General features: G+C 35.5%; 1 protein-coding gene across 1 annotated transcript in view; it reads left to right on the forward strand.

Annotated features, from left to right (window-relative positions):
- Window positions 1–20,000, forward strand: part of ghrhrb (growth hormone releasing hormone receptor b) — a 42,900-nt gene that overhangs the window by 2,077 nt on the left and 20,823 nt on the right. Inside the window, exons 2-4 of the mRNA XM_061976069.2 lie at window positions 1,081–1,189; window positions 10,957–11,061; window positions 17,257–17,348. Coding sequence (XP_061832053.1) covers window positions 1,081–1,189; window positions 10,957–11,061; window positions 17,257–17,348 — 306 coding nt within the window. The remainder of the gene's footprint in view (window positions 1–1,080; window positions 1,190–10,956; window positions 11,062–17,256; window positions 17,349–20,000) is intronic.

Genomic DNA, 20,000 nt, shown 5'->3' on the forward strand with positions numbered 1-20,000 from the left:
GAAAAAAATGGTAGAGACAAAAAGACACGCACCTGGGGATAGGCTGATTGGCAACACTAAATTGTCCCGAGTGTGTGAATGTGAGTGTGAATGTTGTCTGTCTATCTGTGTTGGCCCTGTGATGAGGTGGCGACTTGTCCAGGGTGTACCCCGCCTTCCGCCCGAATGCAGCTGAGATAGGCTCCAGCACCCCCCGTGACCCTGAAAGGGATAAGCGGTAGAAAATGGATGGATGGATGGTCGAGACAAAAAGAAAAAGTGGTAGAGACAAAAAGAAAAAGTGGTAGAGACAAAGTCGTGACCAGAAAACATTTGATCAGAGTGGAGGCAGCAGTGAGACAATCGTGACGGCTATTAAGACTCTTGTGTTGTCGCTTCATTATTAGCTCGGCTTCTCCAGAGAAATGTTTGTTTGCTGTTAGAGCTGTATAGGTCCTTCCTTTCATCATCTCTTTGTCTGCAATATACTACTCCTCTGCTCTTGGAACTGCACTATAATGCACTTCTTACACGATTCTTCTGCAATGAAGAACAGTCTGCAAAATAAACTGACAAGTAGTCTATAGAGCAGGGGTGGGCAAACCTTTTGGCTCAGGGGCCACATTGGCTTTTGAAATTTGACAGACGGGCCGGGTGAACACATGATGCATTTCAAAGCATATCATATCATATCTATTTTATATTTTACTTAACTTGTTGTGACACAAACAATTGCAGCCATTTTACTGAAGAACTTACACGCCACTAACTCGCCGGCCAGGGCGAGTTGGCTGCGCTGCCCTGGCTCTACCCGCTGACAGCCGATAAACAGGTGCAGAATGTAAACATTTGTGTAATGTAAACCACGCCCTCCCACCTGCCCATTAAAGCTGTGAACTCTGGGAAAGACTAATCTTGTTACTTTGATTACTTTGGGAAGTACTCAAAAGTATACTATACATTTGATGTTAGCAGATAGTAAGTCAACAATGCAGAAATGTTTCTTACACATCATATTCAACATTTCTTGAATGTGTTATGATGATGATTATTGCAATTGTTTTTTTTTTCATGTAACCAAGTTTGTCTTGGTGCTCGCAGACAAAGGCCATACACCCAGACTGTGATCTGGTGGTCGAGCACATGAAGAAACAGGAAGAATGCATTCAGATCCTCAAACAGGAAGAAATCAACTTTCCTACATTTACAGGTGTGTAAGTAACAAAGTAGAAAACAGAACTAATGATAAAGTACCACATTTATAGGTGTGTAAGTAATAAAGTAGAAAACAGAATTATTGATGCAGTACCACATTTACAGGTGTGTAAGTAATAAAGTAGAAATAAGAATTATTGATACAGTACCACATTTACAGGTGTGTAAGTAATAAAGTAGAAAACATAATTATTGATACAGTACCACATTTACAGGTGTGTAAGTAATAAAATACAAATGTAGAAAACGTAATTATTGATACAGTACCACATTTACAGGTGTGTAAGTAATAAAGTACAAATGTAGAAAACATAATTATTGATACAGTACCACATTTACAGGTGTGTAAGTAACAAAGTACAAATGTAGAAAACATAATTATTGATACAGTAACACATTTACAGGTGTGTAAGTAACAAAGTAGAAAACATAATTATTGATACAGTACCACATTTACAGGTGTGTAAGTAATAAAGTACAAATGTAGAAAACATAATTATTGATACAGTACCACATTTACAGGTGTGTAAGTAATAAAGTAGAAAACATAATTATTGATACAGTACCACATTTACAGGTGTGTAAGTAACAAAGTACAAATGTAGAAAACATAATTATTGATACAGTACCATATTTACGGTGTGTAAGTAATAAAGTAGAAAACATAATTATTGATACAGTAACACATTTACAGGTGTGTAAGTAACAGAGTAGAAAACAGAATTATTGATACAGTACCACATTTACAGGTGTGTAAGTAATAAAGTACAAATGTAGAAAACAGAATTATTGATACAGTACCACATTTACAGGCGTGTAAGTAATAAAGTAGAAAACAGAATTATTGATACAGTACCACATTTACAGGTGTGTAAGTAATAAAGTAGAAAACATAATTATTGATACAGTACCATATTTACAGGTGTGTAAGTAATAAAGTAGAAAACATAATTATTGATACAGTACCACATTTACAGGTGTGTAAGTAACAAAGTAGAAAACATAATTATTGATACAGTACCACATTTACAGGTGTGTAAGTAACAAAGTAGAAAACATAATTATTGATACAGTACCACATTTACAGGTGTGTAAGTAATAAAGTAGAAAACATGATTATTGATACAGTACCACATTTACAGGTGTGTAAGTAATAAAGTAGAAAACAGAATTATTGATACAGTACCACATTTACAGGTGTGTAAGTAATAAAGTAGAAAACAGAATTATTGATACAGTACCACATTTACAGGTGTGTAAGTAATAAAGTAGAAAACATAAATATTGATACGGTACCACATTTACAGGTGTGTAAGTAATAAAGTAGAAAACAGAATTATTGATACAGTACCACATTTACAGGTGTGTAAGTAACAAAGTAGACAACATAATTATTGATACAGTACCACATTTACAGGTGTGTAAGTAATAAAGTAGAAAACATAATTATTGATACAGTACCACATTTACAGGTGTGTAAGTAACAAAGTAGAAAACAGAACTAATGATAAAGTACCACATTTATAGGTGTGTAAGTAATAAAGTAGAAAACAGAACTAATGATAAAGTACCACATTTATAGGTGTGTAAGTAATAAAGTAGAAAACAGAATTATTGATACAGTACCACATTTACAGGTGTGTAAGTAACAAAGTAGAAAACAGAACTAATGATAAAGTACCACATTTATAGGTGTGTAAGTAATAAAGTAGAAAACAGAATTATTGATACAGTACCACATTTACAGGTGTGTAAATAATAAAGTAAAAAACATAATTATTGATACGGTACCACATTTACAGGTGTGTAAGTAATAAAGTAGAAAACAGAATTATTGATACAGTACCACATTTACAGGTGTGTAAGTAATAAGGTAGAAAACAATTATTTGATACAGTACCACATTTACAGGTGTGTAAGTAATAAAGTAGAAAAAAATTATTGATACAGTACCACATTTACAGGTGTGTAAGTAATAAAGTAGAAAACATAATTATTTGATACAGTACCACATTTACAGGTGTGTAAGTGACAAAGTAGAAAAAAATTATTGATACAGTACCACATTTACAGGTGTGTAATTAATAAAGTAGAAAACATAAATATTGATACGGTACCACATTTACAGGTGTGTAAGTAATAAAGTAGAAAACATAATTATTTGATACAGTACCACATTTACAGGTGTGTAAGTAATCAAGTAGAAAAAAATTATTGATACAGTACCACATTTACAGGTGTGTAAGTAATCAAGTAGAAAAAAATTATTGATACAGTACCACATTTATAGGTGTGTAAGTAATAAAGTAGAAAACATAATTATTGATACGGTACCACATTTACAGGTGTGTAAGTAATAAAGTAGAAAACATAAATATTGATACGGTACCACATTTACAGGTGTGTAAGTAATAAAGTAGAAAACAGAATTATTTGATACAGTACCACATTTACAGGTGTGTAAGTAATCAAGTAGAAAAAAATTATTGATACAGTACCACATTTACAGGTGTGTAAGTAATCAAGTAGAAAAAAATTATTGATACAGTACCACATTTATAGGTGTGTAAGTAATAAAGTAGAAAACATAATTATTGATACGGTACCACATTTACAGGTGTGTAAGTAATAAAGTAGAAAACATGATTATTGATACAGTACCACATTTACAGGTGTGTAAGTAATAAAGTAGAAAACAGAATTATTGATACAGTACCACATTTATAGGTGTGTAAGTAATAAAGTAGAAAACATAAATATTGATACGGTACCACATTTACAGGTGTGTAAGTAATAAAGTAGAAAACATGATTATTGATACAGTACCACATTTACAGGTGTGTAAGTAATAAAGTAGAAAACATGATTATTGATACAGTACCACATTTACAGGTGTGTAAGTAATAAAGTAGAAAACATGATTATTGATACAGTACCACATTTACAGGTGTGTAAGTAATAAAATAGAAAACATAATTATTGATACAGTACCACATTTACAGGTGTATAAGTAATAAAGTAGACAACATAATTATTTGATACAGTACCACATTTACAGGTGTGTAAGTAATAAAGTAGAAAACATAATTGTTCATACAGTACCACATTTACAGGTGTGTAAGTAGTGGTGTAGAAAACAGAACTACATATAAACTTAATTAGATGATGTGTTTAGGGACAAGCGGTGGAAAATTGATAGATTCCCTCTAACGGGTGAATTTCAAAGAATTACCTCGCAACAATTTCCTATTTCTTTACTATTATCTACTTCCTGTACTTTATTATATGTTCTGCTTTCTGTACTTCACTATACTATTCTCTACTTTACTGTTATTCCTGTACTTTAATATACTCTACTATTCTCTAGTTTCTGTACTTTACTATTCTCAACTTCTTGTATTTTACTATGCTCTACTTCCTATACTTTACTTTTTTTAACTTACTGTATTTTACTACTCTCTACTTCCTGTACTTGACTATTCTCTACCTTCTGTACTGTAAAATTCTCTACTTCCTGTACTTTGCTATTCTCAACTTTCTGTACTGTACTACTCTCTACTTCCTGAACTCTACTATTCTCTACTTTCTGTCCTTTACTATTCTCTACTTCCTGTACTTAATTATTCTCTACTTTGCGTGCTTCACCATTCTCTATTTCCTGTACTATTCTGTACTTCCTGTACCTTACCGTTTTCTACTTTCTGTTCTACACTATTCTCTACTTCATTTACTTTATTATTCTGTACTTCTTGTACTTTACTATTCTCTACTTCCTGTACTTGACTATTATTTCCTTTTTGTACTTTACTATTTTCTACTTCCCGTACTTCACTATTCTCTACTTCTATTATTCACTATTCTCTACTTCCTGTACTTTACTATTCTCAACTTTCTGTGCTTTACTACTATCTACTTCCTGTACTCTCTTATTCTCTACTTTCTGTCCTTTACTATTCTCTACTTCCTGTTCTTAATTATTCTCTACTTCCTATATTTCACTATTTTCTACTTCCGCCACTTTTTTCGACCTCCTGTACTTTACTATTCTCTACTTCATGTACTTAATTGTTCTCTACTTCCTGTTCTAATTTGTACTTCCTTTACCTTACCGTTTTCTACTTTTTGTCCCTCATTATTCTCTACTTCTTGTACTAATTTATGCTTCCTGTACCTTACCATTTTCTACTTCCTTTACTTCATTATTGTGTACTTCTTGTACTTTACTATTCTCTACTTCCTGTACTTTACTATTCTTTCCTTTTTGTACTTTACTATTTTCTACTTCCTGTGCTTCTCTATTTTCTACTTTCAGTACTTCACTATTCTCTACCTTCTGTACTTTACTATTGTCCACTTTCTGTTCTTTCCTGTTCTCTACTTCCTGTACTTTAGTATTATCTATTCCCTGGTTGTACTATTGTCTACTTCCTGTACTTCAATATGCTCTACTTCTGTTATTCATTATTTTCTACTTCCTGTACTTTAATATTCTCTACTATTTTCTACGTCCTGTACTTTACAACTCTCTACTTCCAATACTTAACTATTCTCTACTTCCTGTACTTCACTATTCTCTACTTCTATTACTCACTATTCTCTACTCCCTGTACTTCTCTACTATTTCTACTTCCTGTACTTTACTATTCTCTACTTTTTATAGTTTACTATTCATTGCTTCCTGTATTTCACTATTTTCTAATTCCGGTGCTCTATTCTCTCCCTGATGTACTTTATAATGTTCTACTTCCTGTACTTAACCATTTTCCACTTTCCATACTTTATTATTCTTTCCCTATTATACTTTTTTTCTACTCCCTGTTCTTCACTTTTCTCCACATCCTGTACTTAACTATTATTTTCTTCCTGCACTTTCCTATTCTTTCCTTGATGTACTTTATTATTTTCTACTTCTTGTACTTAACCATGTTCTACTTCCTTTACTTCACTATTCTCTACTTATTATTATTTCCTTACTGTACTTTATTATTTTCTACTTCCTGTTCGTCAATATTATCTACTTCCTGCGCTTTACTATTGTTCATTTTATATACTTTAATATTCCCTATTTTATGTACTTCCACGCTGCTATTTCCTCTGTGGTCTTTGACATATTTGGCTGTGCCACAAAGAGTAAGAAGACATGAAAGAAGAATGTTTCAATATTTATAAGATCTGGCAACTCAACTACCCGAGTTGTCTTTGTGTTTTTATTCCCATGTTGCTCTTATCTGCCTGCTCTTGTTCCCTGCCTAGTTTGTGCTTTATCACTCCACTGTTTATTAACGGGAGGATATTGCAGTGTACGTATATCCCTGTGGTGCCATTATATCATTTGTAACAATATTTTGGTAGCAGCTATGTTGAAAAATGCTTTATTGGACCACGAAAACGTGGTGTGTAGAAAAGTCGCGAGGGGACCAATACACACCTAGAATTGTAGAGCATCCATTTAGATTGGCGTTTAGCTATAATTTCATAGTTTGCTCTCCATGGAAATAGCTAGGTTTTTCTTGTAAATTCTCCTTAATGTTTATTATGTAATTTACATCATAAAATTCACTGAACAAGCAGCTTCATTTACTATTACCCACTAGTACTGTGATTGAACTGTGGTTGTTTTTAAAGGGCTTTATAAATAAAGTTGGTATGGTATGGTATGGAACTAGTAAATATATGTACATTTTCACATCTACAATACGCATCAAAGTATTTACTTTTATAGCAACATCATCCATGCACACTAAATATCATTTATTGTTATTTTTTTGTAGCAACATGGTCCAGGCTTTAGGGCAGTTCTGTCCAAAGTGCGGCCATCCACTTAAAGTTCGTACATCCACAAGCACATTCAATATACAAAACATACTTATACACATTCTGTACATATACATTCACTGTACAAACACATATACACATTCTGTACATATACAAGTACATATACTCATGCACATAATCACGTTTCATCAAACATATATTAACGTTGTTGCCCTAGGGCAGGAGTCGGCAACCCGTGGCTCTAGACGGCTCTTTAGCGCCGCCCTAGTGGCTCTCCGGAGCTTTTTCAAAAATGTATGAAAAATGGAAAAAGATGAGGGGGAAAAAAATATATTTTTTGTTTTAATATGGTTTCTGTAGGAGGACAAACATGACACAAACCTCCCTAATTGTTAGAAATCACACTGTTTATATTAAACATGCTTCACTGATTCGAGTATTTGGCGAGCGCCGTTTTTGTCCTACTAATTTTGGCGGTCCTTGAACTCACCGTAGTTTGTTTACATGGAACATTTCTCCGACTTTCTAGGACGTGTTTTATGCCACTTCTTTTTCTGTCTCATTTTGTCCACCAAACTTTTAACGTTGTGCGTGAATGCACAAAGGTGAGTTTTGTTGATGTTATTGACTTGTGTGGAGTGCTAATCAGACATTTTTGGTCACTGCATGACTGCAAGCTAATCGATGCTAACATGCTATTTAGGCTAGCTATATGTACATATTGCATCATTAGGCCTCATTTGTAGGTATATTTGAGCTCATGTAGTTTCCTTTAAGTCCTCTTAATTCAATGTATATCTCATGACACACTATCTGTATGTAATATGGCTTTTATTTTTTTGCGGCTCCAGACAGATTTGTTTTTGTATTTTTGGTCCAATATGGCTCTTTCAACATTTTGGGTTGCCGACCCCTGCCCTAGGGTAAAGTGGGTATAACACATGGCACACTGACAGAGCTTAACCTATTGTTACTATAACTATCTACAAGGTTAATGTAGGTTGCTTCTCTAGCTCCCCCTCCATTTTTCTGCATTCTTTCGTATCTCAAGTTATCATTACGTATATGTATTGTTGCATTTGAACAACTGTATTGTTGATAATATTGTTCATTATCAATAGTGATATTTCTATTGGTATTTGTATTGCTCCATTTGTAGTGTAATAATGCTCATTGTCATTTCTGTATTATTATTTGGCTGCACCAAATGATAATATAAATACATTTAATAAAGTCAAATACAAATAAGGCAACAAGAGAAGTATCCTACACTTCTCTTTTGTAAAGTAAATCTGAACAGCCGATATGGGCATCTACATCAACTATATGATTTGCCTGAGAAGCTGGACAGGACAAAAAAAAAAGAAGAAAAAAAGAAAAAGAAAAAAAAAAAGTGCGGCCCGCAGCTCATTTTTTAACAACCCGTGTTCGATTCTAAAAATCTTAATACCGGTAATTTAAAAAAAGAAAGAAAAAAAACATAATCAAGTGGATTAAAAGCGCAAACAGGTTACATGCAACAAGAAAAAGTTGAAACTTGGACTATAATTCTTTTTTTCTTTATCTTTTGTTACTGCTCAAAAAAATAATAATGAATCAAAATCAATGTTGTTATGAATTATTGACCTATTCACAACTCCAGTTACGTCACATCAACAATTCCACTTTGAAATATTTATTGGGGGAAATATTGCATATTTTGTGTTCTTGTCGTTTAAAAAACTATGTTTTCTTTGACACAAAGGGCATAAAACAAACATCCTATACATCTGAAGTTGATCTATAGACTTAAGTGTTGAAAGTAAAAAAAATAACAATAAGTTAAAGTTAAAGTACCAATGATTGTCACACACACACTAGGTGTGGTGAAATTTGTCCTCTGTATTTGACCCATCCCCTTGTTCACCCCCTGGGAGGTGAGGGGAGCAGTGGGCAGCAGCGGTGCCGCGCCCGGGAATGATTTTTGGTGATTTAACCCCCAATTCCAATTGATGCTGAGTGCCAAGCAGGGAGGTAATGGGTCCCATTTTTATAGTCTTTGGTATGACTCGGCCGGGGTTTGAACTCACAACCTACCGATCTCAGGGCGGACACTCTAACCACTAGGCCACTGAGGAGGCCTAGTGGTTAGAGTGTCCGTATTTTTCGGACTATAAGTTGCAGGTTTTTTTTATAGTTTGGCCGGGGGTGCGACTTATACTCAGGAGCGACTTATGTGTGAAATTATTAACACATTACCATAAAATATCAAATAGTATCATTTAGCTCATTCACGTAAGAGAATAGACGTATAAGATTTCATGGGATTTAGCGATTAGGAGTGACAGATTGTTTGGTAAACGTATAGCATGTTCTATATGTTATAGTTATTTGAATGACTCTTACCATAATATGTTACGTTAACATACCAGGCACCTTCTCAGTTGGTTATTGTCAGGACTTGGACTATGGCGTGGTTTGTTCTTCCGTGGTGCAAATGAACATTTGGACCAGACATGGCGTGAAGGTGAAGACATGATTTATTTAAACACTATAACTACAAAAAGAACAAACTAAAGGCGCGCACAAGGCGGAAGTACAAACTTGACAAATGAAACCAATACTTGCACGTGGGCAAAAAACTAAGGACATGAACAAAAGTCGCTAACTGTGGCATGAATCGAAAAAACTTACTTGGACAGGGCATGAAGTACGCAGAGGTAAACAGAGTGTGACAGGGGTATGAATCCGGATGTCGCCAGAACGACAAACTGAAAACAATTAACTTAAATACTAGTGACATGATTAGTGAAAACAGGTGCGTGACTCAAAACGTGAAACAGGTGCGTGACGTGACAGGTGAAAACTAATGGGTTGCTATGGTGACAAACAAGAGTGCACAATGAGTCCAAACGTGAAACAGGTGAAACTAATGGGTAACCATGGAAACAAGACAAGGGAGTGACAAGCCAGAAACTAAAGAGTCCATAACTAAACAAAACAAAACATGACTAAAACAAAACATGATTACACAGACATGACAGTTATTTATGCGTCATATAACGTACACTTATTCAGCCTGTTGTCAACTATTCTTTATTTATTTTAATTGCCTTTCAAAATGTCTATTCTTGGTGTTGGGTTTTATCAAATAAATTTCCCCAAAAAGTGCGACTTATACTCCAGTGCGACTTATATGTTTTTTTTCCTTCTTTATTAGGCATTTTCGGCCGGTGCGACTTATACTCCAGAGAGCGACTTATACTCCGAAAAATACGGTAATAAAAAAACTAATAAATAATAAAAACTAATTTAAAAAAAAACATAACTACTTTTTTTTAACACTTTTTTGAGTTGGGCCCATTTGGGTCCCGGAGAACTTTAGTGGGATTTTTTTTTTGTAATGATAAAAATAATAATGAATTCAAATCAATGGTGTTATGAATTATTCATTTATTACAGCTCCAAATTCTTAACTTCAAATATTCCACTTGTATTTAATTTTTTTGGAAAGGCGGGGGAATAATAATAATAATGCATATTTTGTGGTTTTGCCATAAAAAAATAAAAAAAAGAGTTGTCTCTGACAAAAAGTGCATAAAACATTATTTATATTTTTTACTTTATAGCAACAGATAGACATGACGTTGATCTTGAGATTTACTGTTAGCCTTGAATAAGAAAATAATATATTGTTTTTAACAATTTTAACGACAGACTTTTTTGGGTCCCAAGGACCAAACCTGAGGGGAGCCATAAAAGTAAAAAAAAAAAAGGGAAAATATCAAAAAGGCCTCTGCATGCTTTAATTTTGGTGTGCGGGCCTCAGAGGAAAAAGTTTGGACACCCCTGCTTTAAGGGGTTAACACAAATCTCTTTTCATTTTTCAATGAATGTCACATGTAAAGTGTTTATGTGAAATGTATGGCGTGTGTATTCCCTTTTGTGAACATTGTTTACCTTCCGTAAAGTGATTGTGGAAAAAGTGATGGATGTTATCATTCTCAGGGTGTCAAACGGCGTGGGACAACATTAGCTGCTGGTTCCGCGCTGAGGTGGGACAGGTGGTCGCTGCGTCGTGCGCCAATATCTCCCAGCTGTTTCAGCAGCAAGGTACTGGACATCATTTACAAACCGTTGTCGTTTATTTGACAGGAACATTTGGAAGCAGAACAAGGTATAAAGTGTATTATCTGAGCCGGTGTACATTCTGTTTAGTACAGTATGTGGGATGCTTGCTGAAGAAATGATGCGCCAGATTGAAGTGGGAATAAAAGACGGCACATAGAAGAGTAAGAGTGTGTTTAATGGAAGGAACAGTAGGCGTAGGGTTGCTGTAGTTGACCTGATAACTGGATGTTAGTGGGTTCCTGCACCCCAGTGGATTTCCACCTCCACAGATGCTGAGAAATGTCAAGAGCTGGAGCGTTGTTTACGTGGTATCAGGACCATTGCGGAGAAAATAACGAATTGGAAAATCAAAGAGTTCCTCGTTGGTGCCCAGAGCATGAATATGTAACGGGCACATCTCGTTAAGTAAGGCAATGCTGAGAACGAGCAAACCTCCCTGGGGTTTCAGCCTTCGCCCGCCCATGCGCCCACCTATGCTGTGGCCTGAGGGTCTGCGTAACACAGGGTGTCCAAACTTTTTGACTTGGGGGCCGCATTGGGCTAAAAAAAATGTTGGTCGAGGGCCTGCATGTAAAGTAACTGTATATAAATAATACAGTACATATGTGTACATATTAAATATCAATATCATGGCTATATAATTAATAATTCATATACCGTATTTTTCGGAGTATAAGTCGCTCCGGAGTATAAGTCGCACTGGCCGAAAATGCATAATAAAGAAGGAAAAAACATATATAAGTCGCACTGGAGTATAAGTCGCATTTTTTGGGGGAAATTTATTTGATAAAACCCAACACCAAAAATAGACATTTGAAAGGCAATTTAAAATAAATAAAGAATAGTGAACAACAGGCTGAATAAGTGTACGTTATATGAGGCATAAATAACCAACTGAGAACGTGCCTGGTATGTTAACGTAACATATTATGGTAAGAGTCATTCAAATAACTATAACACATACTTGCCAACCCTCCCGGATTTTACGGGAGACTCCCGAAATTCAGCGCCTCTCCCGAAAACCTCCCGGGACAAATTTTCTCCCGAAAATCTCCCGAAATTCGGGCGGAGCTGGAAGCCACGCCCCCTCCAGCTCCATGCGGACCTGAGTGACGTCAGGTGCGCAACACCACGTAAATCGTTGGCCAACCAAAAAGTAACCCCAGTACGCTATAGCCAACATTCACCAGGAGATGGCAACAGACAAACATAGATCACTCTATTACATTCCTCCCCTTTTAGAAATGTATAGAAGTTACTCAAAAAATAAATAAATAAATAAACAACCCAACCAAAAAATGCAGCAGCTCAATTAAAAAACTGTACTTAAGCCACATTCTTTTTTTCTTTTTTTTAGTACTGAACTCTTAACCCTCATTTGTAAACAATAACATACTTATTATACAAACAGTATTTGTACACCTTTAACACAGATTTTTATACTGTCTTCAGAGATTCAGTTTTTTTGGTGGTACTCGAAACCTTTCTGGGTACCTGCGAAAGGGTGTTCAGCATGGTTAGAAAAATAGTGACAGAGAATAGAACAAGGATGGACAATTCAACCCTTAACAAAACAATGAGTAGATGAGTGTTATGTGTGTGTATATGTATAAATAAATGAACACTGAAATTCAAGTATTTCTTTTATTTATATATATATATATTATATATATTATATATATATATATATATATATATATATATATATATATATATATATATATATATATATATAATAAAATAAATATATATATAGCTAGAATTCACTGAAAGTCAAGTATTTCTTATATATATATATATATATATATATATATATATATATATATATATATATATATGAAATACTTGACTTGGTGAATTCTAGCCGTAAATATACTCCTCCCCTCTTAGCCCCGCCCCCAACCACGCCCCCGCCCCACCCCGACTATCCCCCCCACCTCCCGAAATCGGAGGTCTTAAGGTTGGCAAGTATGCTATAACATATAGAACATGCTATACGTTTACCAAACAATCTGTCACTCCTAATCGCTAAATACCATGAAATCTTATACGTCTAGTCTCTTACGTGAATGAGCTAAATAATATTATTTGATATTTTACAGTAATGTGTTAATATTTTCACACATAAGTCGCTCCTGAGTATAAGTCGCACTAAACTATGAAAAAAACTGCGACTTATAGTTCGAAAAATACGGTAGTTGGATATTAAGAGTATGTGAAAGTTTGACTCCTACCTTGTTTGCTTCTGTGACGATCTCTCCTTAAAGTGTTGTAATCAATTAGAAATATCAAGCAGCTAAAATGCGCCAAACATGAATAAGTGTGGAGAGTGTTTTGCATTTTTTCCAGCATGCTTTGTAATGGATTTAAATGGGTGTCATTTAGATGTTTTTATGGTGCAAGGACATTTTTATAATATCCACAAAGTTCAGTGAGTAGGTTGTGTTATGTGTGACCATGTGTTTTGACATTTTGTGTTGGTTGGATTTCTTCTTCTTTTTTGTACCATGACCAGGGAAGGTTGTCTGCATTGAGTCATACAACTAAATGCTGCGCAGACAGCCAATAAGAGCATATTATTTTTTTGTAGCAACATGGTCCAGGCTTTAGGGCAGTTCTGTTCAAAGTGCGGCCAGGGGCCATTCGCGGCCCGCAGCTCATTTTTTAACAACCCGTGTTCAATTCTAAGAATCCGAATAATTTCAAAAAAAGAAAAAAAAAACATAATAAAGTGGATTAAAAGAGCAAACAGGTTACATGCAACAAAAAAAGTTGCAATTTTGACTTTAATTGTTTTTTTCTTTATCTTTTGTTACTGCTCAAAAAATTATAATAAATCAAAATCAATGTTGTTATGAATTATTGACCTATTCACACATTTCTTTTTTTGTTTTTGTACCATGACCAGGGAAGGTTGTCTACATTGAGTGATATAACTAAATGCTGCGCATGCAGCCAATAAGAGCATAATTAAAGGTCCATCCATCCATCCATTTTCTACCACTTGTCCCTTTCGGGGTTGCGAGGGGTGCTGGATTCTGCATTTGGGCCATTAATCTTAATTACCCTCACTGGCCATTGGATGGATTCAAAACAATGGCATCAAAGTCAGTCTTCTTGCATTTGGATCATTCCAGACGCATGAATGCGCTGCTGTTGTGATGGTTCACTGCTTACCAGTGACGTGCGGTGAGGTTGATGGCTGGTGAGGCACTGACTTCATCACAGTCAGATTTACAAACATATGAACCCTAAAGAGTATCTTATTCACCATTTGATTGGCAGCAGTTAACGGGTTATGTTTAAAACCTCATACCAGCATTCTTCCCTGCTTCGCACTCAGCATCAAGGGTTGGAATTGGGGGTTAAATCACCAAAAATGATTCCCGGGCGCGGTGCCGCTGCTGCCCACTGCTCCCCTCACCTCCCAGGGGGTGAACAAGGGGATGGGTCAAATGCAGAGGACACATTTCATTACACCTAGTGTGTGTGTGACAATCATTGATTCTTTAACTTAACTTTAACTTTACACATACAAACTGTAGCACACAAAAAAGCACATTTAATAAAAAAAACGTTATTATGGTCTTACCTTTACTTAGAAATGAAGTCCACAACTAAAGCCCTCACTTAAACTTTCCACGTGCAAGATTGAATCGATTTAAAAAAGTGTAACCGAGGGTTTATAAATGTCGACTATACTGTATGAAACTACAAAATAACAAACACGGAGGCTCCAGTTTACACGAGGACCACTTTATTTACCTTCTTTCAAAAACCTCCGTTCCACTACAACATGTCATCACTTCCGCTCTTGGCGCCTTCAAAATAAGAGCTCAAGGCATATACTGTATAACAGCGCATAACAGGAACTTAACATCACAAATAGGAAAGCCCATAAAATAGGTTACAAAAGTTATTTAATAAGAAGCCAAAAAGTGCAAAAACAATAATGTTCATGTTGGAGGAGTTGTGAATTAGATACACCTGCAGTCTGCAGGTGTACCTAATGTTGTGTCCCTGCAGTCATTCACAACTCCTCCAACACGAACATTACTGTTTTTGCACTTTTTGGCTTCTTATGAAATAACTTTTTTAAATAGATTCAATCTTGCACGTGGAAAGTTAAGTGTGGGCTTTAGTTGATATAACAATTCTACGGCGGGGGTGCAGGAGGCGGGGCTACTGGAGCCTCAGCCAGTGCGTCTTTTGCAGCCGTTTTATGATCGCTCAGCACAAGAAATACGTTACACACATACAGTTGTTGACAAAATACACTGTACATTATATACCTCAGCTAACTAAACTAGGGAAATGTATAATATAATTCATATAGCAATACAGTCTCACTGCACAGCAGGCCAGCAGTTAGCCGAGTCCGTCCATGTTGAGGCACTGAGTGACGTGCCTCAACTGGCTGCTGTTCACCGCACCGTCTCTTCTCAGTATTTGAACGGCAAATGTGAAAATTCAGCGATTTTGAATAAAAATAATCTAAAACTGGTGAAGTTAAATGGAAAATAACTTTATAGTATAATCACTGCATACATATAACAATTTAATTATTTTTTTTTCTTTTTACATTTTTTTTCTTTCCATGATGGCAGGTGAGGCCCGCCTCACCTGCCTCTAGTGACTGCACATCACTGCTGCTTACCTGCAGAGCATCAGCAAGCTAAAAATAATTTTCCGTTGTCAATAGATTGCGATTCTATATATTCTATACAGTAAGAGTTGTGAATAATTATTTTATTTGTAGTAAAATTTATTATTCAGTCTGTCCATGATTTCGCAAGCATTTTTTATTTTTGTGTGATAGTAGCGGCCTAAAATGCCTGATTGTGAGGCGGCATTTTCGAACAGCTGATGCAAAAGTTGCAATGTTTTCAGGCTTAAATTGATTTTATGAATTTGTAATCAATGAATTTGTTTTTTGTAACCCTTGTCCCAAAAAGCACAGTATTTCATCAAATCCCGACAAAATATGATTAATTTTCATCCTAAATTAAACGTACATTTTCCCTAGCGAAAAACGCGATTTAAAATACTGTTCATGTGTAACACGCGTGATTCAGACCTGGGTCGCCGGCATTAGAGACGAGCATGCTAACTATCGAGCTAAAAGCCCGGGCTATTAACCTGATAGCCTGCACTGTTTTTGAGGTTGTCAGGGAGTGGGGTTCACTAACGTTTACATCAGTGGTTCTTAACCTGGGTTCGATCGAACCCCAGGGGTTCGGCAGAGCCTCAGCCGCGGAGGTCAAGACACGACCGACTCATCGTGTAAACAAAAACTTCTCCCTATCGACGTATTATGGATACCCCCAAACAATGTTCCCTCTAATTTTCCATATGTGTGAGCAAACGCAAACACTCCTTGAGCATTCGGTGGAGCACATGTGAGCGACGTCAGACGTGCACATGCACTGTGGCCACACCAGCAGCACACCTGTCCCAAACCTGACTAAAATAACAAGTTCAATGTTTTATTATTGTAATGAAATGACAGCAGTCATTTCCATGAGATTATTTTCTAACATAAGTGTTTTGGCCCACTTTCAATGACTATAACATATTGTTTTTCATGAGCTGTGTACTAGTATTATATGTCTGCTTTGGAAATAATGTGTACCCCTTTCAGATATCGCATTTAGTTCCCACTAAAACATTCACATGTTGCACAATGAGATGTAAACATGGGATCATGTGTACATTCCTGTAACTTTCTGTTTGTAAAATATACCTTTATTAGTATTTCTTTTATATAATAATATAATTTTATGATTACGGTTTGGGTTCGGTGAATGCGCATGTGAAACTGGTGGGGTTCGGTACCTCCAACAAGGTTAAGAACCACTGGTTTACATGGCCCAGCCACACTGGCTGGCCTCCATCGCAATGTAACGGTAACTCGCTAGCTAGCTAGCTAACACCTGTTAAGTTAAAGTTAAAGTACCCATGATTGTCACACACACACTAGACCGTTACACTGCTAGTCGAGCTGCCTAAAACACAACAATTATTATCCCGGGAATAAAAATAAAAACTTTGTCATCGTCTTTCTTTGACGTAAATAGAACATTAGTCCTGTGTCATTGAGAGTTCAATTGGAAAGCCTTGCGATTAGTAAAGTTGATGGTATTCGCTTGACAAATTGATCGTACTGTTCTGTCCTAGGTTACATCTACAGGAACTGCACAGAGCACGGCTGGTCGGAGCTCTATCCAGACTACACGGAAGCCTGCCAAGACATCCAATCAGAGCCACAGGTAGAGCACGGCAACTAAAAACATGCAAACATTTCATCTTTTATTTACATTGTTAATGTAGAAAGCTTGGTGCGCCCTGCCATGAGGTGGCGACTTGTCCAGGGTGTACCCCGCCTTCCGCCCAATTGTAGCTGAGATAGGCTCCAGCGCCCCCCGCGACCCCGAAGGGAATAAGCGGTAGAAAATGGATGGATGGATGGAAAGCTTGGTGCATGAATGAAGTCTTTATTGTCGTTGGGGTCAAAACCTACAACTTTTTTTTTTTTTTTTTTTGTGTCCTGTCCAGCTTCTCAGGCAAATCGTATAGTTGATGTAGATGCCCATGTCGGCTGTTCAGATTTACTTTACAAAAGAGAAGTGTAGGATACTTCTCTTGTTGCCTTATTTGTATTTGACTTTATTAAATGTATTTATATTATCATTTAGTGCAGCCGGGCCGGAGCAGGAGGGGATAGAAAGAGAGAAAAAAAGAAGACAGAGGGGGAAATTGTGGGGACAAGAGGGGGATTAGACAGAGAGACAAAAACAACAACAATAGAGCAACATCAGCAAATATGACATGTACAAATATGATGGTAAAAGTAATAGCAAATAAGCAGTTAGCGAAAAATAAAAAATAATACAGAAATGACAATGAGCATTATTACACTACAAATGGATCAATACAAATACCAATAGAAATAGCGCTATTGATAATGAACAATACCAACAATTTACCTTTATTATCAACAATACAGTTGTTTAAATGCAACAATACATATACGTAATGATAACTTGAGATACGAAAGAATGCAGAAAAATGGAGGGGGAGAAAGAGAAGCAACCTACATTAACCTTGTAGATTGTTATAGTCACAATAGGTTAAGCTTTGTCAGTGTGCCATGTGTTACACCCAGTTTACCCTAGGGCAACAACGTTAATATATGTTTGATGAAACGTGATTATGTGCATGAGTGTAAGTATGCATATGTACTTGTATAAAACCTACAACTTAATTAACAGCTTTGTTAAAGAGTATAAAATATAAAATAAAATAAAAACATGTCAACAAGCATCATAATGTCTGTGGATAAAGTTACAAGATAACGCGCAAGCAATAATACCTCTGGTATCGACTAGTTGTGCGATTCAGAATCGATTTTTTTTTTTTTTATCGATTTTTTTGTTGTTGATTTTTTTTTTTTCTTTTTTTTTCTTTTTTTTTTTATTAATCAATCCAAAAAAACAATACACAGCAATACCATAACAATGCAATCCAATTCCAAAACCAAACCCGACCCAGCAACACTCCGAACTGCAATAAACAGAGCAATTGAGAGGAGACACAAACACGACACAGAACAAACCAAAAGTAGTGAAACAAAAATGAATATTATCAACAACAGTATCAATATTAGTTACAATTTGTGTATTGATGTATCAGATATATCAGATTGTAGGTGGGTTTTTTTTTACCCTTCGCGTTCATGTTTCGCTGTGTTTGCTGCATTTTTGTTGCGTTTCGCTTAATAGTAAAATATGTCGAGCGATAAGGGGTGTGACGTTCATAGTTTGTCAATATTCAGTGTTTTATCGTTCATAGTTAATATTGTAAATCCCACATTCTTTATTTTGATGTACATTCTGGGTGTCTCATTCAGTAAAAAAAATTTAAAATTCCATTCCGTTTCTTCAAGCATTCAATCAGACATTATTGTGAGTTTTTGTATTAGTGTTTCTAAAAGAATATATATACCGTTCCCAAACACGTTTTTTTTCTCTGAATTTGGCCCCCGGGTCAAAATAGTTGCCCAGGCTTGCTATAAACTATACACTACTGCCATCTAACGTCTTGAACTTGCAACTGTATTTACAACTTTTTGTCATACTTGCAAATGAGACTTAGAAAAAGGTAAAGCCATTATAATCAGCTCACTTTTAATTGTTGCAATGAAAAATTTTAGTTTACTATCAATATATATATATATATATATATACACGTATGTGTGTGTGTGTGTGTGTGTGTGTGTGTATATATATATATATATATATATATATATATATATACCGTATTTTTCGGACTATAAGTCGCAGTTTTTTTCATAGTTTGGCCGGGGGTGCGACTTATACTCAGGAGCGACTTATGTGTGAAATTATTAACACATTACCGTAAAATATCAAATAATATCATTTAGGTCATTCACGTAAGAGACTAGACGTAAAAGATTTCATGGGATTTAGCGATTAGGAGTGACAGATTGTTGTTGTAAACGTATAGCATGTTCTATATGTTATAGTTATTTGAATGACTCTTACCATAATATGTTTCGTTAACATACCAGGCACGTTCTCAGTTGGTTATTTATGCCTCATATAATGTACACTTATTCAGCCTGTTCACTATTCTTTATTTATTTTAAACTGCCTTTCAAATGTCTATTCTTGGTGTTGGGTTTTATCATATAAATTTCCCCCAAAAATGCGACTTATACTCCAGTGCGACTTATATATGTTTTTTTCCTTCTTTATTATGCATTTTCGGCCGGTGCGACTTATACTCCGAAAAATACGGTATATATATATATATATATATATATATATATATATATATATATATATATATACATATCCATCCATCCATTTTCTACCGCTTATTCCCTTTATATATATATA

This window comes from Nerophis lumbriciformis, linkage group LG14 (assembly GCF_033978685.3).
Source record: "Nerophis lumbriciformis linkage group LG14, RoL_Nlum_v2.1, whole genome shotgun sequence".
Lineage (NCBI taxonomy): Eukaryota > Metazoa > Chordata > Actinopteri > Syngnathiformes > Syngnathidae > Nerophis > Nerophis lumbriciformis.